At 60.9% G+C, this 23,458-nt stretch overlaps 1 protein-coding gene across 1 annotated transcript in view; it reads right to left on the bottom strand.

Annotated features, from left to right (window-relative positions):
- The window catches only part of UNC13A (unc-13 homolog A), a 36,318-nt gene extending 13,372 nt beyond the window's left edge, over positions 1-22,946 (bottom strand). Inside the window, exons 1-27 of the mRNA XM_054290944.1 lie at positions 22,855-22,946; positions 18,069-18,098; positions 17,656-17,755; positions 17,111-17,228; positions 16,817-16,940; positions 16,577-16,650; positions 16,443-16,497; positions 15,730-15,765; positions 14,997-15,207; positions 14,434-14,559; positions 12,475-13,128; positions 10,774-10,867; positions 9,775-9,821; positions 8,410-8,497; positions 7,401-7,406; positions 7,030-7,101; positions 6,507-6,726; positions 5,735-5,962; positions 5,417-5,558; positions 4,901-5,070; positions 4,300-4,415; positions 4,033-4,196; positions 3,170-3,332; positions 951-1,019; positions 756-845; positions 411-545; positions 11-144 (exon numbers count right to left, since the gene is read on the bottom strand). Coding sequence (XP_054146919.1) covers positions 11-144; positions 411-545; positions 756-845; positions 951-1,019; positions 3,170-3,332; positions 4,033-4,196; positions 4,300-4,415; positions 4,901-5,070; positions 5,417-5,558; positions 5,735-5,962; positions 6,507-6,726; positions 7,030-7,101; positions 7,401-7,406; positions 8,410-8,497; positions 9,775-9,821; positions 10,774-10,867; positions 12,475-13,128; positions 14,434-14,559; positions 14,997-15,207; positions 15,730-15,765; positions 16,443-16,497; positions 16,577-16,650; positions 16,817-16,940; positions 17,111-17,228; positions 17,656-17,755; positions 18,069-18,098; positions 22,855-22,876 — 3,488 coding nt within the window. The 5' untranslated portion in view covers positions 22,877-22,946. The remainder of the gene's footprint in view (positions 1-10; positions 145-410; positions 546-755; positions 846-950; positions 1,020-3,169; positions 3,333-4,032; positions 4,197-4,299; positions 4,416-4,900; positions 5,071-5,416; positions 5,559-5,734; positions 5,963-6,506; positions 6,727-7,029; positions 7,102-7,400; positions 7,407-8,409; positions 8,498-9,774; positions 9,822-10,773; positions 10,868-12,474; positions 13,129-14,433; positions 14,560-14,996; positions 15,208-15,729; positions 15,766-16,442; positions 16,498-16,576; positions 16,651-16,816; positions 16,941-17,110; positions 17,229-17,655; positions 17,756-18,068; positions 18,099-22,854) is intronic.
- Positions 22,947-23,458: the final 512 nt, after the last annotated feature.

Raw genomic sequence — 23,458 nt, 5'->3', positions numbered from 1 at the left:
ACCTACTCACTGGTTCAGGCAGGGTGTGTAGGAGTTCTTGTCTTCCTCAATAATGGAGACAATCAGGGTGATGAGCTTTGACCAGAAATCCAGGTTTTTGATGCTGGGGCCCTGCTCCTCGGGGGGCACCTCGCCTTTCTTAGTCTGGAGGGGCAGGGACACAGTGGAAAATTTGGTCACCCCAGTGCAGGGATCAACTTTGTGTCGGCACTAACAAGGGAGCAGGAGGGAATACCCTGGAGGCCCCATGCAACCCCCTCTTGTGTGTCCTGATCTCCACCCCACAGCTCAAACTCCTGGGGATCATTCTGCACAGGACTGAGCACTCTGGACAGGGAGCAGGAGCACGAGGAAAAGGAGAAGGGCACAGGATGGGGAGGTCAGTGCCCAGCACCCCCCTGCCCACGCACCGGGTCTGTCTGGTACTCGCGGCTGTAGAGCTCGTGGCAGTTGTTGAAGATGTACTCGTAGGTGGAGTTGAGACAGGCCTTCACACAGTCCTTCACCACCTGGCTGGCTCGTGGGGGGCTCTGCAGCTCCTGGACCTGGTGTGCAGAGTGGGCATGGTGTTTGGAGCACCCTGAGACACCCACCCAGGAGCACCACAGGCCAGAGCCACCCCAACCCACAGAGAACCAGGCCAGCACAACCCCAACCTGCAGAGAACCCGGCCAGCACAACGCCAACCCCCAGAGAACCAGGGCCAAGGGGAGTCAGATCCCTGAGGGACAGGGAGAGCAGGGTCCCAGCTGTACCTTCATCCGAAAGAAGGTGATGCTGGTCAGCAAATCCACTGTGGACTTCAGGTCCTGCAGCCGTTCGGGGCTGCTGGCAGGGAAGTTGTTCTGGAAGGGAAAGAGGGGAGTTGCCCTCCAAATTCACAAGTGAGAGTGAGGGAGCAGCCACCTGGTGCCTCAGGTGGGGACACTGAGGCAGGGCTGGCACCTTACCCGGTACATGGAGAGGTCGATGCGCAGGGAGTTGTGCAGCTGGTCCAGGAGCTTGACAAAGCGATCTTTCTGTGGAGAGACACCCAGGGGCAGGTGAGCAGGGGAAAGGGGCAGGGACTGACCCCCCACCCTCTGCTCTCAGCCCTCATTCCTTTCCTTTCCTTTCCTTTCCTTTCCTTTCCTTTCCTTTCCTTTCCTTTCCTTTCCTTTCCTTTCCTTTCCTTTCCTTTCCTTTCCTTTCCTTTCCTTTCCTTTCCTTTCCTTTCCTTTCCTTTCCTTTCCTTTCCTTTCCTTTCCTTTCCTTTCCTTTCCTTTCCTTTCCTTCCCTTCCCTTCCCTTCCCTTCCCTTCCCTTCCCTTCCCTTCCCTTCCCTTCCCTGCCTTCTTTCTGAGCCCTGAGTGGGCAGGACATGCCTGCAGAGAAGAGCATCTCCTTGCTGGTGGCTGGGGCTCACTCAAAGCCCTCAGCAGCTCCTGGGGCACATGTGGCCATGCCAGGTGAGGTTCAGGATGGAGAGGTGACACCACGTGTCCCCTGTCATTGCTGGGAGGGCTGACAGGCTGCTCTGTCTGCCCTGCCCACTGGAACACCTCTGAGCCTGGGCTCAGGACAAGAGTTGGGAGAGAGGCTGCAGGATCAGCAGCCCCTCGACTGGGGCTTTCCAAGAGCTCAGGAAAAAGGATGTGCAGTGGTTGTCCATCTTGAGGGTGCCCCCAAGCAGCTGGACATTTTCCTGACTCCTCACTCACCCCACTGGGCTGCATCAAGGGACATGGGCAGGGAACACCCCGTGTGGGGGGTCTACACTGGGGGTGAGGGGCTGTAGTTCAGCTGAGCCCAGCTCCCACCCAGGGAGCACAGGGAAGAAGGATGCAAATTCCATCTTGGGTTGTAGATTGGATCAGAGGTCACAGCTGATGGCAAAGCAACTCATGGGATGAGGTCTCAGACTGGTTTGGTTTGGAAGGGACCCTAAGGACCACCTTGTTCCACTCCCTGCCGTGGGCAAGGACACCTTCCACTATCCCAGGTTGCTCCAAGCCCTGTCCAATCTAGTCTTGAACATTCCAGGGATGACAGCCACAGCTGCTCTCAGGTCAACCTCAGTCCTCACTCCCTACAGGGAAGAATTTCTTCCCAGTATTGGCCCCAAAACATTGTTGGGGAGCATTTCCCTGTGCGTTCCTGCTGGTGGAGAGGCTCTGGACAGCCATGTGTGCCTGCCATGAGAGCCCTGGGCTGCCTCTCAGCACTGGCTGTACGGGTCAGGGCTGACCCACAGGGCTCTGCAGAGCCCTGGACAAGAGCACGGGGGTGGGAGGGGCAGTGATTCCATGGCTCAGCCATGGCCACAGCCTGTGCTGGGCACTGCAAACCTCTGGGCCCTGGGCCGGGCCGTGCGTCCCCACACCAAGGAACGGCTGCAGCACTCTAACACTGGCTGGGCACTTTAGCACCCAACCTTAGGCTCTCTAAAAAAGAGAAAGAGACAAGTTTTTAAAATCCTCCATGTTAGAGAAAAGGCTGGTTTTGGTTTCCTCCTGCTGCGTGATCCGAGGCACAGCTCACTCCCCCCTGCAGCAGGAACAGGGAGGGGAGCCAAAGCTGCGTGATCCGGAGCTGTGCTCGGCCCTGGCTGTGTCCCTGGCTACCCAGCTGCACCCAGGGCTGGGCACTGACCCCGGCAGCCCCATGCACACCCAGAGCGACCATTTCCTGCTTCTGGGATGGCACTGGGGGGGCCCAGGTGAGGGCTCAGCCCCTCCTTGCCCATGTCCCCGAGGGGGACCCAGCCCTGCCACAAACTCGCCCCCTTGGCACCCAGTGGTGCTGGCAAAACTGGCTGAGTTTGCAGCGGGCTGGGGACCCCCAAAGCACACGAGGCTGTGCAAGACCCCCCAGGAAGTGCAAGGGTGGGTCATGGCCACATGCTTCTGATCTTGCCACCAAGGTGCCCCCTCCTCTTGGCAAGCTGCCACCCAGTTTGCTCAGGCTCCCATAATAAATAGGGGAGCAAATTAGCCCTTCTCCTGGGAAGGTGGTGGCTCTTTTCCTTCCTGAAGTACAGGAGTGGGATGACTTTTGGGGCAAGCAGGGGCTGACCCCACTGCTGCTTGGCTGCAGTTTAGAGAGGGGTGTTTTGCACAGCTCGTTTTGCTTCCTGAGCCCCCCACCCCCTCCCAGAAAAAGGAGAGAAGAAGAAAAGAGCGTTTACTTACCATGGGACTTACACCGAAATTGGAGGCTGCGAATCGGTCGGAGGCATTGGCATTGCTGGAGGACGTGGTGTGAGCGTAGTAGGCGTTGATGTTGGCCAGCAGGGTGCTCATCACCGCCGGCACCCCGGGGCACATGTACTTGGAGGAGAGGCAGGCAAAATGCCTATGGAGAGAGGTGGTCATGGGAGGGGATGCAGGGTTTGTGATGCATAAGTCATTGAATCCCAGAGCATCCCAAATTGGAAGGGACCCTCAGGGATCATCAGTGCACCCCCTGTCCCTGCACAGCCACCCCAACACCCCCACCCTGAGCAGCCCTGGGAGCTCCTGCAGCTCTGGCAGCCTTGGCACCATTGCCTGGGCAGCCTGGGCAGTGCCCAGCAGCCTCGGGGGGCAGAACCTTGCCCTGAGCTCCATGCCAAGGCCTGGCACAGCTGCAGCCCTTGCTGGGCTCCTGTCCCTGTGCCAGAGCAGAGCTCAGCCCCTGCCCCTGTGCCTGCCCTGGGGAGGAGCTGCAGCCCCCGAGGAGCCTCCCCTCAGTCTCCTGGGCTGCAGCTGAACCAGCCAAGTGCCCTCAGCTGCTCCTCAGCCCTTCCCCAGCTCCGTGTCCCTCCTCTGGGCACTCTCCAACAGCTCTGGGTCCTTCTGATCTCGTGGTGCCCAAACTGGACACAGGACTTGAGATGAGGCTGTGCCAGAGAGCGTTGGGAAGGGGAAGGATGGGTGCACAGGCTTGGGGCCAGTCTGCACCCATGGCAGGGAGGTGAGTGCCAATGGCAGCAGGAGAGGAAGATGGGGACAGTAACCCTCCACCTGAGGGGTGTGTGCAGCCCCTCTGAATGAGATGGGGGCACAGGACTCACGTCATGGCCTGGTAGATGGACTCCACCCCATAGCGCATGGCAAACTCATCCACAATCTCCTGTGCTGTTTCATCAAAGTAAACCTTCCACGCATCGTCCCCCTTGGCGTCGGGGATCTTCACCACGCCATTGTTTTGCAAATCCGTCACAAAGTGGAACAGGTTCTGGAGGTACAAATGGGTCCTGTCAGCTCCCCAGGGCAGGTGGTGGCAGGGTGGCACTGCTGGGGAGGGGGCTGTGCCCCCTGTGCCTGTCTGGGCTGCTCACCTCATGCAGGCAGGTGTACTGGACATGGTAGGGAGCCACCTTCTCTTCACCCTTGATCTCCACGCTGATGTGCAGCCGGATGGCTCCTGACACTGCAGACTTGTCTGTGCGCTTGTCTGTGGGTGCAGGGAGGGGGACAAGGTGTGAGGCTTCCCTGGGGCAACCCTGCTCACTGCCAGCCCCAAAGAGGGGCACAGTGCTCTGGCACAGGGCCAGGGCTGAGGGGACAGCCAGCAGGGTGTGCAGCCAGGCTGAGGTGTGATTTGGCCACATTTCCAGCTGCTAGAGACATGGCCTTTCTGTGCCTCAGTTTCCCTTCTGCAGGAGGCTGGTGTTCTAGAACCTCCTGGGTAGAGGGTTCTGAAAATGACTCTGGGAGAACACTTTATCCTGATGGCTTTTGATATTAAGTATTTCTAAGAGCAGACCCTGCTGCAATAGCCTTCAGCCTATGGCTGGCAGCATTTACCCCTTGGAGTCCAGGGCAGGGGTCCCAGGCTGAGCAGGACATGGCACCCCCTGATCCCAGGCCAGGGTCCCAGGCTGAGCAGGATGTGGCACCCCTGATCCCAGGGCCAGGGTCCCAGGCTGTGCTGCTCACCAAGGTTGTACCAGACGTCCATCTCCCCGCTCAGGGTCCGGACCTCGATGATGGTCTGGCCCAGGAAGTCGTCGGATTCCCTCTTGAAGCGCTGCTTGACGCGGGACTTGATGTCATCATCCTCGTCCCACACACGGACCTTGATGCGGTCAGAGGAGTTGTGGCACTCGCTGGAGAGGTGACAAAGGCCCCAGCATGAGCAGTGAAACCTTTACAGCTACTCCCCATCACTGCTTCCCTAAACAAAAGGGACTAGCACAAAGCAGGAACTGGGGAAGAGAGCAGATGTGGGGGCACCAATCCCCTCCCAGCAGCTCTGTGCCATACCCAGGCAGCCCCTGGAGTCACACCCTCATGGCACAAAACAGAACCCCAAGGGACCCCAGCACCCCAGTGGGGGCAGGATGAGGCCCAGCTGGCTCCTCCCACCCTACTGGGACATGGCAAGAGCCAGCACAGCTTGGCACAACCACGAGTGGTCAGGGAGAGGAATGGGGAGATCAGGGGTGAACTTACAAATGGAAATTCTCCTCCCAGACTGGGTTGAGGTTGCCATAGATAGTTTTAGTCCTTTTTTTGGTCTTTCCAACCTGGACAGTGACATAGGGGTCACTGGAACCTGTCTTATCCTTTGCTTGCAGGCCCTGGGCACACACCACTGCAGCACAGCACAGCATGGCAGAGAGAACAGACAGAGAGAAGTCAGTGCCACAGCCACACAAAAATCCCCGAAACAGGCACCTGTGTCCCCCCAGGGGCTGAAGCTGCCTGGCAGAATGAGGGGTTGGGCAGTGGGGACATTCCCATGGTCCCCAAGGCTGACAAGCTGCCTACCTGTGATGCTGATCTTGGCTGACCATTTGGAGGTGCCATCCAGGACACTCTGCTTGACTGCTTTCATCTGCTGTGTGTGCGTGGTCTTGTTGACCCCAAACACCTCCTGGATCAGCTCAAATATCTCAGGTTTGTTGCGCTCCCGGATCTTCATGCGGTCCTTGAGCACCATGATGATGTTCTGGGTCCGGTCCTCTGCCCCATGCTTGGAGCTCTTCTCTGCTGCTCCTGGGAGAGGACAGGCATGGGTGAGATGGGCTGGGGGGCTGGTGGAGCCCAGGAGAGAGACAAGAGATCTCACAGGTTGGCATGGTGGGCTTGGGGACAGGGACAGGAGGAAATGGCCTCAAGTTGTACCAGGGAAGGTTTATGTTGGATATCAGGGGAAACTTCTTCCCCAAAAGTGCTGTCCAGCCCTGGGTCAGGCTGCCCAGACAGTGGTGGAGTCACCCCTGGAAGTCTGCAAGAAACATGTGGCTGTGGCACTTGAGGACACTGTTTAGCAGTGACCACAAGGGTGCTGAGCTGATGGTTGCACCTGATAATCTTAAACGTCCTTTCCAGCTTTAACAATTCCACAATTCTACAATTCCATGAATGAATTAATCCAAACCTGGAGGGATCTACGCCCTGCCCAGGATGAGTCTGCTCTGCCCACCACTTCTCCCATGCTCAAGTCACGAGTGGAGCTCTCTGGGTTGCTCCCTCCTCCCTCTGCAAGGTGAGAAGGGACAAGGGAGAAGGGACAAGGCTGTGGGCCCCAGGTCCTTACTCTGCAGGCAGTCGGCGTTGAGCAGGTCCTGGCACTTCTCGTGGCACTTGACGCCGCACTCGGCGCAGCGCATGCCCTGGCGGGCGATGCCCCACAGCAGCCCCTCACACTCGTAGCAGTACGTGGGCGTGGTGGCCGTCCACACCTCGAAGTTGTGGGGTGTTGTGCAGGAGATGGGGTACACTAAGGCTTGCAGGGTCTTCTTGTAAACATGGTTTTTCTGTGCAGGACAGGGGAGAGAGGAGGAGAAACGCTGAAACAGGGCAGAGGATGCACTTGGGGACATTGATTTCATGGTGGTGGTGCTGGGCTGACAGTCAGACTTGATGATCCTTTGGTCTTTTCCAACCCTAATGATCCCATGATTCTATCCCCAGGTGCTGCCATGAGCATCCTGGATGCTCAAGAATCACCAGAGGGTGCTGGTGGGGCACAGAGTCTGCCCCTCCACTGCTGGCCCGGCCCCCCCAGGCTCAGTTTCCCCCTCCCCACCATCCCCAGCCCAGCCCACCCCAGCACTTACCAGCTCCTCATTGTTCAAGGTGCTCGATGCCAGCGCGGATGTGATTCCCGCTTTCCTGGACTGGACCAGGGACTGTGGGAAAGAAAGAGAGTTCCCAGATCCAGCAGACCATGAGAGCTCCCTCCTGCAGCCCCAGAGCTGTGAAACAGCCAGGACAGACCCCAAACCCAGACAGGAAAGGGTCCTGGCTGCATGGGGGGCAGTGGGGACAGCCCAGCACCCATTGGTGCGACAATGGGACTGGAACCAGGGCAGCAGCCTGTGACATTCCCAGTTCAGCAGCCTGTGACATTCCCAGTTCAGCTCCAGTGGGGCAGAGCCTCTCCCCACATGTCTGAGACCCCTGGGGAGATGGGGTAGGGGGCACTTACCATGGCCTGTGGGCAGCCAGGGCCAGCAAGGGGGGAACAAGAAGCCATTAGTGCAAACCCTTCCCAGGAGAGCCCCTTCCCTGCCAGAACCAGTGGGAGTTGGGGGAGCACCCCCTCATCCAGCACTGAGCAGTCTGTGGTGGGGACACTGGGTCCCCAAACCACAGCACTGGATGCAGCCTGCAAATCCCAGCAGGGAAAGGCAGCAGAACCCCCAAACCCCCCACACTGCCCACCCCATCACCCCCCACCCCCAAAACACCAACACAGCACAGTGCAGAAGCATCAGCAGCTGCCCAAGAGGGCTGGGGTGGGGCACCAAGTTGGGGACAGCAAGGGGATGGGGGAATGTGGGGACACAGGTTGGGAACAGGAGGGTGGCACCCCAGGGAGGGCACACAGTGGAGATGACAAGGTGTAAAGAGAGGGGGAGGAGGGGAAGGGCACCTAATTCTTGGGGACAGGGTGTCTTTGTTTCCAAAATTGCTGTCTCTTGTCATCAGGAGTGGGAGGAGACCAGCAGAGTGACTCTGGGCAATACAGCCCAGGGACTGGAGGGGACCCCACACGGGGGGGCCCACACATCGGGGGTCTCCAGCCCCATACATGGGACAGTGGGGACAGGAGCACAGGGTCTGGGCAGCTTGGAAAAGCCATTGCCAGCCCTCCGCTGGTACCGGGGTCTGTCTGTCTGTCCAGCAACAGTGTGGCCCAAGCTGCAGGGACAGCTTGGCACGGCAGCTGGGACACAAAGGGACCAGGGATACAGCACCAGTAAAAGAATTGGGAAACCAGATTTAGCCCTGGGAAACCTTAGGCTGATGCTTGGGGTAGGGACCAGAGCTCCGTTAAAGAGAAGCACCCTCGGGTAGGGAGAGCCCAGCTCCCCACTGCAGGGAAGGCCAGGAGCCCCCCGGGCAGTGCGGGACGCCCCCTTTGGCAGGGCTGGGGGCCGGGGCTGGCGGCAGCCCCAGGGCGCTGTCTCTTTAACCCCTCGCACCGCGCTCACCAGATCGCTGACTAGAGGGAGAGATTTGCGTCCAGGCTTAATGTCGGGCATGCTGTTAATGCAGCGCAGAAACCTTACAGCCGCCCCCCTGCCGCAGGGAAGGCCCAGCCAGGCCACAGGAAAGAAAACAGAGAACACAAGCCATGTTAGAGGCAGCTGGGGAGCGGGGCGCAGTCCGGTGGGGCAGCAGGAGCAAAGCTGGCAGCTGTGGGGGCGTGCCTTGGGAGGAACCTCACCAAATCGCTAACTAGGGGGATGGGTTTTCGCTTGCGAATGTCCGGCATGCTGTCTATAATGATCAGCCCGCCACCAGGCCTGCAAGAGAGAGGAGAGTCAGCGGGCAAGGGGAAACTGAGGCACGAAGGGGCCCCCTGCTGTTGCCCCACGGTCACTCAGCACTTGAGAGAACCATGGTTTGGGCTGGAAGGGACCTTGAAGCCCATCTCGTTCCATGCCCTGCTGAGGGCAGGGACACCTTCCACTAGATCAGGTTGCCAACCTGGCCTTGGATGCTTCCAGGGATGGGGCAGCCACAGCTGCTCTGTACAATCTGTGCCAGGGCCTCAGCACCCTCACAGGGAAGGATTTCTTCTCAATATCTAGCACTTGGTGAATATGACTGCAAAGCAACCCCTGTGTGGCCAGGGACCCACCCATGGGATCCCCATCCCCACCACCACCCCAGCCAGGGTAGGGATCACTGAACTAAAAACTAAGGGGAAAGGGATTTTGGTAAAACACTGTGATTTTTCCCCACATGGAGCTTGAACATGAAGTGAAAGCCAGGAGAAAAACTGCCCATTTGGCTTAGTCAGCTTTGGCTTTGCAGTGTGAGGCTGGAGAGCTGGGACCCCAAAAGGGAGCACTGAGCAGGTGAGTCTCAGGTTTTGCTGCAAGGGAACCCAAGGCAGGAATGGAACTTCACAGCCCTGCTGGAAAGAAACCCCTGGAGAGATCTGAGAGTCCTCAGGCAACCTACCAGGTTCTGCCCAGGTCCATGGCAGGGCTGTCTGCAAGGGCAAGACAGGACTGAGAGCTCCAGCCCGTCCAGGTGAGAGGCTCTGGATTCCCCATGACACCACTCCATGGGGGAAGCAGGAGTTGCCACCCCTCCTCATCCCCATCTCCACTCACCTCCTCGCTCTCCCCCTCAGCAGCAGCTCTTGGGGTCACAGAGCAATGTCCTGTCTGCTGGCTGCTCCAAAAGCACTGACCAGCCCCAAAATCCAGCTCCAAAAGACTGGCCTCCCTGAATGCCCACAGCCTGGCAACCCTTCCCCACACAAGCTCATTAATCCCATCCTAATGAGGAGGAGGGCTGAGATCCCAGGGGACAGAGTGTACCCAGCTTCCCCTTGTACTCACCCGCCTTTGAACCACAGGGATTTTTCTCCATCACCTTCCCCACGGGCCTGGAAAACAAGGGACAGTGTGAGGGCACAGCAAGAGCCACCAGCGTGGGGACAGCCCCCCAGGGCAGTGAATGCTCACAGAATGAGCAGGGTGGGCAGAGAAAAGTGTGCTCCAAAACCAAGGGGGCTCTTCCCAGCACTGGGAATAAATCTCTTCAGGAGGCTGAGCCGGGTGAGCAAGTGGGTGGGCTTCAGCAAAGGGGACGAGGTTGGCAAAGCAGGGGCATGGCTACACTGTGTGAAAATTCAGGGCTTGGGGGAGTGAAGAAACAACACAAAAGCTCAGCAGGTCCTCAGGGACCCACAGCAGTTGGAAAGGAGAGCAGGGAAAAGCCAGAGCACATGGAAGAAGGTGTGTGTGCAGGGATCATCCAGCAGTGCCAGCTACCCCTGCAGACAGAGGATTATTTTGGAGGAGAAGGGCAGAGAGACACCATTACCCCTCCTTCATGGGCAATCCCTGAGCACACACACACACACACACACACAGAGGGAAGGCACACACAGGGCTGGGAGGTGCCAGGTGCACATGCTTACCTGCAGGCAGGCTACACCCCTTCCCTGCAGGGAGGGGAGACGCGGGTGCAAGGGCCATGGTGGTGGACAACTGAAAAGAGAAGCGGTGGGGAGGGGGACCGAGACCCCAGGGAGCGAATCCAGAGCCAAAACAAAAAGAAAAGATGGAGGATGGAGTCTAAAAACAAAACAAAATATTGTCAACTCAACAGAGGGGAGAGGGCGGGGGGCTCGCACAGCGCACGCATGCAGCACACACGGGGGATCCTCAGCACTCCCGGCCCCTCTGGGGCCTCCCACTTGGTGCCAGTGGGGTTCTGGGCACCCCTGTTGGCACCACCGAGTCTGTGGATGTCCCTGGGAGTGGGAGCTGCCCAGGTGTGGAAAGGGGCTGTGCCCCCAGCCCTGAGCCGTGGCACTGGCCAGGGGTCCTCACCTCCTGCAGCTGCATGCAGACCTTGTTGAAGGCTCTCAGCCAGTTGGCTTTGGCTCGTGCTTTGGGGTCCTGCACCTCCTCCTCTGCCGGCTCCCTGCAAGCACACACATCCCCTGTCACCTCCCAGCACAGCACCAGGCAGGGGGGAGCAGCCCCCACAGCCCCAGCAGGTCTGAGGCTGCAATTGGGGATCCTGATGTGCCTTGAGACAGTGTGGCCATGGCAAAACTGCCCCTTGGAAGCAGGAAGGACTGAAAAGGCAGCAGGTCCTGCTGCAAAGGGCAGCCACAATCAGGGCAGAGCACTGGGGAGAAGCCAGAAGCTTCCCCACCCTCAGGACACCCTGCCCTGGCTACCCAGGTGACACAGAGGGGACAGCTGGTGACACCAGCATGTGAATTAAACATCCTTTGTCCCCATCTCCCCAGCTCAATGTCCTCTGGCCACTTCCCTGGGTAAAGAGCACCCAACACCCCGTGGTTCCAAGCCCAGGGAAAAGTGTCTGCCTGGACATGCTGGGTGTTGGGGGGTTTGTTCTCCTCTCCTACAAAATCAAGACACAGAGGAAAAGCAAAGAAATCCTCCAAACATACCAGTGTCCTGGTGTGATGAAACAGGGAGGGAGGAACCCAGAACTGCTCTGGGAAGAGGCCATGGGGCACTCAGGAGATGAACCAGGGGGCTCTGTCTGTGCTAACCTGGGATCCTCAGAGCAAACCTGGGATCCTCAACATTAACCTGTGGTTCCCAGCAGTAATCCACAGTCCCCAGTGCTACTCTGGGGTCCCAAACGCTAATTTGGGGTCATCAGTGCTAATTTGAGGCCCTCAGCACTAATCTGGGGGTCCCAACACAATCTGGGGTTCTCAGCACAATCCATGGTCCCCAGCACTAATCCACAGTGCCCAAATCCTAGCACAGGACCCCTAAGTCCCCTGCCCAGTGGGTACTGCAGGAAAAACCTGGATATTTAGCCCTCAGGTTCCTGCTAGGTCTTGGGACTAAATATCCAGGTTTTTTAAAAACAGCTCATTACACATTGGTTTAAATTTGAAGTTCTCCATTCCTGGTGTGTAATTTAAACTAAATAAAAGGCTGAAAAAGCCCATCACAGCAGTTCACCTCTGCACAGAGCAGTGACACTCACTGAAAATGGAAATGATCAATAATGATATTTGAATAATCTGTCCCCAAGACATGAATTATTCACATGCTGCAACAGGAACCTGACCACCAATTAATTCACTTGTACAGCACAGGAGGCCATGGATGAGCTTCTACCAAGCCTAGGGAGAGGAGTGACTTCTGTAAAGGAAATCTCCTCTGACCAAGCTCCACCAGGGTGCCAAGAGCCTTTGCCAGAGGAGAGGAATCACAGCCCAAGATTCCATTCCCCCAGCCCCATGTCTGTCCCAGGTTATAAACCTGCAGCCCCAGCAGGTTCCTGAACACCTTGGGCCATGCTCAGCACGGGGGGTGGCTGGGCCCAGGCAGTGTGCCCGGGGTGCTGGCTCTTGCCTGGGTGGCACAAGGGGGGCTTCCCCCACCTCGGTGGCTCAGGCACCTGGAAAAGCTCCAGACACAGCAGAAGGGCCCTGGTCCTCTGCCAAGCACCAGCACCATCCCTGAGCCACCTCCAGAGCATCCTCAGTGCCTGCAGGCACAGTGCCATCCCAGGGACACCACAGCTTCCCCTCCTACCTCTCAGCTGGTTTTGGGGGCTCAGTCTCCGGGGCTGCCTCTTGCAGGGGAACTTCCTCCTCTGCCCGCTGGGCCTGGAGGGCCTCAGGGGCTTCCTGGGGAGCAGAGGTGTCCTTCTCCTCCTTCCTTTCCTCTTTCCTCTCCTCTTTCCTCTCCTCCTTCCTTTCCTGCTGCTGAGGCTTCTGCTGTGGGACCAGCTGGGCTTGCTGCTGCTGTTGCTGTTGCTGCTGCTGTTGCTGCTGCTGCAGGACCTGTTGCTGCTGCTGCTGCTGCTGCTGTGGCTGCTGTGGCAGGGGTTTCTGTGGTGGTGGGTACATTTCATGCTCAGGGGGTTCATAGGTGTCCTGCTCCCGCAGCTCCTCCTCCTCCTCCTCTTCCAACTCTTCTTCCTTGGGGTAGCCTTCCTCAGTCTCACTGTAGTCCTCAATGAACTCTTCCTCCTCCTCCTCCAGGTAGAGATCATCATCATCCTCCTCCTCCCAGCGGGGGGAGTCCTTGCGGTAGCTGACGGAGCTGTGGCAGGAGTGGTAGGAGTCGCCGTCCCTCTCGTCCAGCTCCGAGTCCCGCAGGCTCTCGTTCTCGAAGTCCTCGCTCAGCTGGGAGCTGCCCTGGCTCAGCTCGGCCGACGAGGCGTAGCGGCTGCTGCCTGTGGGGCTGGGGGCCGAGGGGACACAAGGACAGGGCTCCCGTGGGTCCGTGGCACCCAGGCAGAGCCCCAGGCCCTGCCCCAGGGGCGGGAGGATGTGCAGCTCCCATGGGGAGCCAAAGGCACAGAACCAGGAGACTCCATGGGCTGAACCAGCCCCCCAGGAGGGGCACTCTGAGCCCCCTGCCCGTGTCTGGGCTGACAGTGGGGATGGGCTCACAGTGTCTGTCTCCTGGGCTCACCCCAGCCAGGGGTGCCAGATCCTGCCTCCTGCTGCTGCCAGACACCCTGTCCTGCCCCTGACACACAGATCTGTCACCCGTGCTCTGCACAGCGCTCCCAGGCACCCCCACCCCAGGACACCCCCTCAACCCCCTCACTCGCCTTGACACCATCCCTGCCTGGGGGGCCCTCTCTGCCCTTGCTGCCAGGCCAGACTCCTTCCCCCACCCCATCTGCCCCCCCAGCCCCCTCCTCTCACAGCTGCCTGCACTGGGAGGCCCACAGGGGCCCGGGAGGCTGCCAGGGACAGGGCAGCCCCGTGGCTCCGTGGGGACAGGCTGACAGAAGCAGACATGCAGACAGGACAGGGACATGCCGAGGAAGAGGCCGACACCACGTCTCCAGCACTGGCAGCCAGGGCTCAGGGGGTGTGTGAGGGGACAAAGGGGAGGGGCTGGGCTGGGCAGGGCCCAGAGTGGCTGAGCCAGGCTGGGGAAGCCAGGGGACACCGCAGGGAAGAGAGTGCTGGGGGATGGCTCAGGCTGGTCCCAGCTGGGAGGGGTACTGGCATCATCCAGGTACCTTGGGAAGGAGCACTTGGGGCACAGGGATGCAGGAGACACAGCTCACACCTGGAAACCCCACACCTCCCCATCCTGATCCTGGCCAGAGCTGGGAGAGGGGCTCTTGGCACATGGCAGGATCCCAAATCACTGCATGAAGCTTTTTCCCAGACAGGCACACCCTGGCAGGTGACCAGGAACAGGGAGCGGCATTTGAGTCCCCAAGGGCCCAGTCCCACACCCGCTGACACAACAAGGGAACAGGCAGCAGCGCTGCCAGACAGCCCCAGTGCCAGCAAGCGGGACCAGGACGCCGGGATGTCACCCCATGAACTGGGGTGCAGCAGCAAGAGGGGCTGGGGGGACACCTGGAGCACCCCAAAGCTGTCCCTGCAGGAGGCTGATTCGGGACGGGGAGGGTGGCACAAGGCCGCCCTTGCCAGGACTGGTGTTGGCCTCACCATGGCTGCAAGGACCGAGCACAGCACTCTGCGACGGCACACGGCACACGCACAGGGAGGGACCCACCTATCCGACAGCTCTAGGGACCGCCTGCTCTCAAGGGAAGGCTGGCGGCTGGTCCGCCTGCTCGACTCAGAACCGGACTCAGCGTCGCTGCGCCCGATTGCGGCAGAGTCTACGCTACCGTAGCGTCTGCCAGGGGAGGAGAGGAACATGGTCAGCGAGCTCCCACCGCCACCCGCCACCCCCTGCTGCCGTGGGGACGCTGGCAGGGAGGCTCTGTCCACCTGGAGGGGCTGGCACTTCGGGCTGGGCTCTGCCACCAGAGTCTGTGTTCCCAGCCACCTCATGTTGCACTGCCCAGCTCCCAGCAGGGACAGCCAGGGGTGGGGAGCCCCAAGGCCAGTGAGGACAGAGGAGGGCAGTGACCCAAAAGAGTTTGAAAACTTCCCAGTGAGAAGGAAAGGCTTGGATGGGGCCAGCACCACCCCGCTCTTCCTCACCTCATCCTTCCCTCTGTCACTGGGAGCGCCATCCCTCGCGTCCCCCTGGGGACCCGCTGGCCTCTGTCACCTGCGGGGGAGGTTGAGAGAGCCGGTCCCAGGGTGAGCTGGCTGTGGCCACTGTACCTGATGGGAGCCTGGTCCGAGTAGTCCATCTCGTAGCTCTGCATGGAGTCGGTGTAGGAGTCGCGGGAGCTCTGCTGCTGGTGCCTCATGGGGTACTGGTGCACGGAGGCGTTGGGCTGGGACGTGGTGTAGTAGGGTGGGGGGATGCTGTTGCTGGTCTCGCTGCGGTAGTCACTGTCCCGGTCATCCACGGTACTGTCGGGGTCATCGTCTGCAGGGGGCCACAGTGAGCAGGGCAGGGGATGGCCCAGACCTGTCCCCAACCCTGCACAGAGCCTTCAGTGCCACCACCACTGTGTCCCCACCATGCTGGGGAGGTGGGCCCAGAGCAGGATGAGGGGCGAGCTGACATGTTATCAGCACAGGAGGGGTTTGGGGGGATGAGGGGAAGGTGGAGGGGGAATTTGGGACATACAGAAGGGGGAAGAGGATGGGGTCAGCAACCCTCCCTCTGCCCCACCAATGTTCCACCACAGAGGCAAAGCCCGAGCTGCTCATTGCCACTGGGACCCCCAATGGCACAGAGCCCCATGGTGCCATGTCCCCACCAGCCCATGGGGACAGCCCTGCCCAGGACAGGGCACTTGGTGACACTGTCCTCACCCAGTACAGAGTCGTGGCACAAGGCCACAGGCTAGACCCAAGCTCCAGGTCCTCTGAGCCCTGGGGCAGGCAAAGAGGGATGTGCTGAGGACCCCCAGGCTGGGAAGAGAGGAGTGGGCAGGATACTTACTCTGCTGTTCTCCCCAGCCAAAATAATTCCAGTTGCCTACAAAGAAAGGGGCAGAGACAATAAAGATGGAGGCAGCTGGTTGGGAGGAACCAGCATTGCCCCAGAGGGCACACTGGGCGGGGGACACTGCCCTGGGGACGGCATCCAGGATGGGGCACTGAACATGACGACACCAAGCTGGACTGGAGACAGTGCCTGTGTGGGCATGGTGCCACTGACCCAGGCTGGGAACAATGCTATGGCCAGGCATGGTGGCACTGACAGGGGACGGGGCCTGGGGCTGGGCACAGGGGCACTGAACCATGCATGCCCCTGGGGTGGTTATAGAAGGGGAACTGAGGCATGTGTTGGGACAAACTGAGCTGGCACCCCAAATGCCTCTGCAGGGCCCCCATCCAGCAGCCCCCAACACCAGCCTGCTGTCCCTTGCCCCAGTGGAACTGCTCTCATCAGCCCCATTGCTCCTATTGCTCCCCTCCACACACAGGAAGGCTCAACCACTGTGGAGCTGGGAGACAGCAGAGAAACACTGGCAAACACAGGAAGGACAACAGGAGTGGGGATGGGAACTGGGTATGGGGTGAAGTTGAACCCCACTTGGGTTGGGATCCAATGCCCAAAGCAGATGTGGAGCCCACCCCCTTAAAATTCCTTGTTGTGGGAAAGGAGGGTGTGGGTGTCCCCCAGTGGGACAGGGACAGGGCAGCACTTACAGCACTGTGAGCCATGCACAGGCAGAGGCTTTTCCTGCTCCTCCTGGAAGGCATACTGGGGAGAGAGGGGCTGGTGAGGGCTCCTGCTGGCAGCACTGCCCCTGCCCCCTCACCTCAGGCCTGGCAGCACTCACATCATCCTGGTCCCGCATGGCGTTGAGCTGCTCCAGTTTCTTGGCCCAGTACCTGGCCTCCTCCTCAGGGATATCTGTGAGGGCAAAGACCCCAGTTAGTGCACACACCCCCCAAAACAGCCCTCAGGCTTTTGGGGCTGAGGATCAGACCCTCAGCCTGAGCTCCAAAGCTCATGAGCAGCCCTGGGGCTGAGGGCAAGGAAGGACAGCCTGGGGATGGGGATGGGGATGGGCACCCACCCAGTGGCAGCTCAAAGCGCGTGTCCAGGAGGATGCGGTGGAAGGTCGGATCCTTGGTGCCCGAAATCTCGTTGTCAGTCATGATGACCTGGGAGTCGAGTGTGAGCCATTCCCCAGGGCCCTCCTGTCAGGAGGAAAAGGGATGAGGAGAGCTCCCAGACCCTCCTTTTGTTTCCCCACAACCCCAGCACACAGGGTGTGGCCCCAGGCAGGATGGGGAAGGCTCTGCCTGGCCCAAAGGACAGCTGGGGGTGGCACATGTCCCTTGGGGCTGAGCCTGTGCCTGCCTCCTACCTCATTGGACTGCCTGATGGTCCGGAGGGGGATCCACACCGTGCCTACCATGGTGTCCCAGATGAGCCCCTTGTTCCACACCTCCACAGTCAGGCCCAAGTCCAGCCGATTGATCTCACTGGGGACAGGAAAGGGATCAGGTCACCCCCATGAAGTGAACCCCCCTCAGGTCTCTGCAGCCTCCTCGGACCACCCCAGCTTCTACCTATCCTCTCAGGGACTGCCAGGACTCAGGTGAGCCCCTCAGATCTGGGCTCAGGGCAGTGGGGGACTCCCCGTGTTGTTTATGGGGGCAAGGGGGAGCAGCAGGGATGGGGGAGCTCGGGGGACCCCTGGACACTCACAACATGGAGTCCTGCACACCCATGGACACCCATGGACACTCACAACATGGAGTCCTGCACACCCCTGGACACCCCTGGACACAACATGGAGTCCTGCACACCCACGGACACTCACAACATGGAGTCCTGCACAGCCCTGGACACCCATGGACACTCACAACATGGAGTCCTGCACACCCCTGCACACCCCTGGACACTCACAACATGAAGTCCTGCTCCCAGGAGGGCAAGTTGCCCCGCACTGCGATGGTCGTGCTCTTGACATTTTGCACCTTCAGGGTCACGTAGGTGTTAAACTTCTCTGTGGGAACAAGCAGAGGGTGAAGTGACCCCCAGTGTGTCCCCCCTCCCCGACACTGCCCCCTGCCACCCCCACACACACTTCCCTCAGCACCCCAGTCCCAGGAGGGATCCCAGCCAGGGCTGGTAGGATGTGAGCCCCCCGCTCCATCTAGGGCACCCCCATTTGTGAGTGTGTGTGCCCCCAATCGCCAACTGATGCCTCCAGAGCTAAGGGACCCTCAACCCCCTTCCCCAGCCCCTCCTCTGATCCTGCCACACCCAATCAGCCCAAGAGCCCCCCACCCTCTCCCCTCAGGTGGGGTCTCACTTACCTTGGGGCCCATCATACTTGGCCTTTTTAACTGTGGGGACAAAGGGAGGGAAGAAAATCAGGCTGAGACCCTGGGGAAAGGCTGGGGATCCCCACCAGGGTGTCAGGAGGTGGGAGGACCCCAGTCCTGGTTGATCCCCACACCTCTCCAGCTGCCAGGTGGGAAAAGTGCTGGGATCCCCCATGCCAAGTGAGGGTGAGGGATCAGATATGAGATGGAGGTGGGCACCAGAGGGGAGAAAATGCTCCCCTAGAAAACCTGCTCCTCTGGGACAGCTTGCAACCCCAAAGGACCAGCCTTCCTCTGCTGAGGGGATGTTACCCCTCTCACCCCACGCCACACTTTAGATTTGGAGTTTATTTGGAGAAACAGATGATGTTACCATCCATATCCAGAGGAAAACCTGTGGTCTGGGGCACACTGTTCCCCACTCAAGTCCCATCTGGGTGGCACCAGCCCAGCAGGACCAGGGTTAATTAAGGCTCTCCCAAACCACTGACCCACATTTCCCGAAGAAAACCGGGTGAGTCGGTGCTTGTAACCCTCCCTGAGCCAACACAGCCCCAGGGGTGGAGGAGATGCCGCCCCAAACCCTATACAACCCCAAAACATCCCCTACACTGCACCCCAGCCCTGTGCCCCCCGTGGGGGCACTGTGGGGCTGGTTCCCATCGTGCCCATTGGGGGTGCAGGGAGCCCTCCGATCCTGCTCCACGGGATCTGATCTGATCCACGGGAACCCCCCCAGTTCTGGCTGACACCCCCAGCTTTATCCCGTTGGGTGGGGTCGGTCCCCGGCCTGTGGCTGCACTGGGGGGGCACAGGGGGCCGGGCACAGCCGGTCCCGACGCCGCCAGTGCCCGGGGGTGTCCTCGGGGCTGTGGGGAGGGGAGCGGGCGGGGAGGGAATGACACAGCACCCGGAGAACGCCGAAGTGACGCGGGTGCCAGCGGGTGCAGGACCAACGTGACCGAGCAGGGATGAAAATAGCCCTGGCGACATCAAAGGTAATTTGATTTCGGAGACGTGCCACTCGCCACCGCTTATCAGCCGCCACCAGCGCCGGAGGGGACGCGGGGCTGCCGCCAGCGCCACGTGCCTGGCTGGGCTGGCAGCAGGCACCAGAAACCTCGGGGAAACTGAGGCAAGGGAAAGCAGCACCTCGGAAACTACTGGGGAGCCTGTAAATCTGCCCTGTGCCACCGAAAGGGTGACACGCTGGGTGGCTTTGTGCCCCAAGGAAGGTCAGCAGAGACGCCACTGGCAGCCATGTTCCCAGGGAACCACAGAGATGGGGAATTCACACTTGGGGGGTTGGCACAAAGCTCCGGGATCCCAAAGATCCTCGAGTGACACCAGGCTGGGAGCCTGGGGGCTGGCTGGGGATGGCTGGCACCACTGTGTGTAATGATTATGTAAATGAAATAGAGTGTATTTATACATTCTATTTTACATATTATAAATTGATATTATTCTATTCTAACAGAGAATTTGGAGCCAGAACCTGCCTGTGGCTGACAGGGATCCCCCTTCCCCCGGGCCCAGGGGCACCCACTATTCTTTACCAGCTGCTGCTTCCAAAAAGGAACGGGAGAGCAGAGGAAGGAAAAGCTCCAAAAATACCCGAGCTGACAGGAACAAACAATTACCCAGGGAACACGTGGCTTTCCTGGCTGTCATCTCCTGCCAGGGAGAAGTCCTGCTGTCACCATCTGCAGGATGTGCTGCCCTCCCACCCATCAGAGGGTCCCCAAAGCTAGCACAGGGGTGGCGAGACCTGGGGTGCCACCCTGGGGCTAGATTCAACCTGAGTCCCCAGGCAAGGAGCCGAGGACAGTGTGACACTCATGTGACATCAGCAAGCTGGGGTCTCCCCAGGCTGGGGTGATCTCCCCCCTCTCAGGGGGTGTTGAACACTTGGGGAAATTGAGGCAGGAGGCAGCTGGCAGAGATTGGACTGGGATTGGCACCAAACTGGGCTGGGCTGTTGGCATGCCCCAACAGGCCTGTCTGTCCTTCCCTCTGCCTGTCCACACATTCCTCTGTACATCCATCCTGCTCCTGTCCATTTACCAGTGTCTCCACCCACCCCTCCATGCTCCAGCCATCCACCCACCCATCTGCCATCCATCTTGCTGTCCATCCATCCTCCCACCCCTCTATCCATCCTCCCACGCCTCTGTCCTTCCTGTCTCTCCACTCACCCATCCTTCTGTCCATCCACCCACCCCTCTGTCCATTTTCCTGTCTCTCCACTCACCCATCCTTCTGCCTGTCCATCCATTTGCATGTCTGTCCACCCACTCCCACCATTAGTCCATCTCCTGTGTGTCCATCCCTCTGTCTGTCCATTTTCCTGTCTCTCTGTCCCCTCCCCTCTCTGCTCACCCACCCATGCCTCTGCCTGTCCACCCCACTCTCCATCCACTCACCGGTCTCTCCACACACCCATCCCCATGTCTATCCCCCATACATCTGTCTGTCCATCACCCAGCCCTCTGTCCAACCCTCCATGCACCCCTCCATCCATCCTTCCATCCATCCACCCACCCGTCTGTCCTTCCATCCACCCCTCTGTCCTTCCTGTCCCTCTGTCCCTCCACCCACCCACCCCTCAGCCTCCGTGATCACGTCTCCCATCCCCTTCATCCATCTGTCCCTCCGTCTCTCCATCTGCCTCTCCAGCTGCCCGTCCGCCCGCCTGTCCATCTGTCCGTCTGCCTCCCGCCCCTCCAGACACCCCCTCCTGTCCCCAGTCACCCCACACTGCCGGGTCACTCCAGTCCTGTCACACAGGGACACCCCCGGCACGAATCCCCCAGGAGGGGCAGGGAAAGCCGGGGGGAGCTCTGGGGTGGCACCCCCGCCCCCGGGACCCCCAGAATAGCCCGGGGAGCGTGAGCAGCGAGTGGTGACGGGCACTGGGGGAAGCCCCAGCCCACTCGGAGCTGTTCTGAGCAGCCACCCCCAGCGCCAGCGAGGGTGTCACCGCATGTGACAGTCCTTTAAGTGGCAGTAAAGAGGCACTTCCCCTGCCACAGGAGAGTCCCTGAAATCTGGGGCTGGCGGGGGGGCACACAGGGGCACGCCAGCGGTGGCACTGCCACCAGAGAGGGGGCTGTGACAGCACCTCAAGGACAAGGACACGTCAGGGGGTGGAAGGGGCCCAGCCTCCATCCTGATGAACTCAGGCAGCACCGGGAGAGCCCCATTTCCTCCAGATTTCACCTGGGGTGAGGGAATCCAGGAATCCAGACACTCTATGGCCCACCTTGTCCCATCTGTCACTCTGCCACCTCCCTCCTCTGACCCCAAGACACACAAGTGCTACCCCGTCCCCACCAGGATGTCACAGGGCCTTGAGAAGGGGGTAAAGGGACCCCTCCCGACTTCTGTCCCCCCTCATTGAGCATTCAGTCCAGACTGAGCAGCGAGGCTGAGGCCAAGCCTGCAGGACTCATTTGGGCACTGGGGTGGGCAGGGCTCAGTGTGCTGGGTGCAGGGATCCCCTGCCTGTGCAGTCCCCCAGTACATCCCAGTATGGGAGACCAGCACCAGCTCCCCTAACTGGGCACACAGCACCAGACCCCCAGGCTCCCACCCTGACCCCCCCAGCTGCCCTGACCCCCACCAGCATCCCCATGCCAGGCTGGGCAACACCTGCAGGGGCACAGGGGGCTGCAAGAGGTGGGGCTGGGGCTCGGGCTGCAATCTGAGAGGGGTATTTAGGGGTTCAATCCCCACAGTGTGGGATTTGGGGTGCATAGGGTCTGTTTGGGGGAGTGAGAATGGAGAGATACATAGATGGGTCAGGATGATTTTGGGGGGATTGAGAGAATGTAGAGATACATAGATGGGGGTAGATGATTTTGGTAGTGGAGGAATTTTAGGGGTTGGGGGTGCTTCAGGGTGTAATTAGGGCGGGTGGGGATGGATGTGGGGTGTTGGGGGCACAGATGGGTTATTTTTGATGAGGGGGTGGTTGGGAATGCAGAGGGCTGCATCTGCAGGATGGGGGTGCCTGAGGATAGGCGGGAGGGGTGGGGTCCTGGGGGGGCTGGGTATGGGGTATATGGGGAGAGATGCGATGGTGGGGGGGTGTACGAGCACGGTGAGGTCTGCGCTTGAGGGGGGTGTGGGAAGGGACGCGAAGGGAGCAGGATGGTAAAAAGGAGGCTCCAAGGGGGCGGCAAGCTGGATAGGATGGGGTGGGCGGCGAGGGGGGAGCCCCCTCCCCACGGCGGGGGAGGACGACGGAGGGAGCCCGGGGGGTTTATAGGGGAGCCCCCTCCCTCCCCGGCAGTGGGAAGTTATGGGGGCAGCTCTCGCCCCACGGCGCTGGGAGGATATGAAGGAAACCCGGGAGTTGTTCCGGGGGGAGCTCCTTCCCACAGCGGGAGGGGAGCCCGGGAGGGTCCCGGGGGGAGCCCCATGGGGCGGCGGGAGTTCGGGGTCAGGACCAGCGTTCGGGGGGATCCCGGGGGGTTCCGGGGATCCCTGTGCGGGCAGGGCGCGCCCACACCCCCGCCCCTCCCCCACCCCCGCTCCCGGCGCCCGCGCCGCGCGCGCGCCCCCGCCGGTTCATTCATAAATCCACGCGCCGGGCGCTGGTGAATGGAGCCGTTCCCACGGCCCCCCCGCCTCACCGCCCCCTCCCGCCCGCGCTCCCCTCAGCCCCGCCGGGCCCGCGCTCCCCCCTCTCCGCCCCGGGCTCCGCTCCGTCCCCGCGCGGGACGCTCCCCCCGCCCGGCCCGCGCCCCGCGCCCCGCGCCCCGTGCCCCGGTACCTCCGACGCAGAGCAGCGACATGGCGGCGGTGCGGGTGCCGGGGGCGCGGGGGGCGCGGGGGGCCCTGGCCGCCGCCCGGCTCTAGCGCGCCGCCATCTTCCCTCAGCACCGCGGACAGCGCCTGACGTCACCGCCGCCCCCGCCCGCGCGGCGCCGCCCCCGAGCCCCGCCCGGAGCCGGGGCCGAGCCGGGTCTGGGGTCCCGGGGGGGGGCACAGGGCGGAACGCTCGGCTCGGCTCGGCTCGGCTCGGCACGGCACGGCACGGCACGGCCACACGGCACAGCTCGGCTGGGAGCGCGGAACGTCCGGCACTGCTCGGCTCGGCACGGCTCGGCACAGCCACAAGGCACGGCTCGGCACGGCACGGGGCGCGGAACGCCCGGCACGGCACGGCACCGCCTGGCACGGCACGGCACAGCACGGCACCGCCCGGCACAGCCGCAGCGCCCCGCGGAACGGGCGGGGGCCCTGCCCAAAGCGTGGCCGGCGCTGTCCGGGGTGGGTCCGGCCCGCTCGTCCAGCCCCGGGGGCCCTGGTGCCCTCCCTTCCCTGGCAGGGTGGGCTGGGGGAGCTGTGCGTGTCCTGCCCTAAACGGGGGTGGC

Source organism: Melozone crissalis, unplaced genomic scaffold (assembly GCF_028551555.1).
Source record: "Melozone crissalis strain CALT ecotype California unplaced genomic scaffold, PUWL_Pcris_2 ptg000088l_1, whole genome shotgun sequence".
Classification (NCBI taxonomy): domain Eukaryota; kingdom Metazoa; phylum Chordata; class Aves; order Passeriformes; family Passerellidae; genus Melozone; species Melozone crissalis.
The sequence above is the reverse complement of the archived record's forward strand: the minus strand, read 5'-3'. Positions and strand labels throughout refer to the sequence as shown.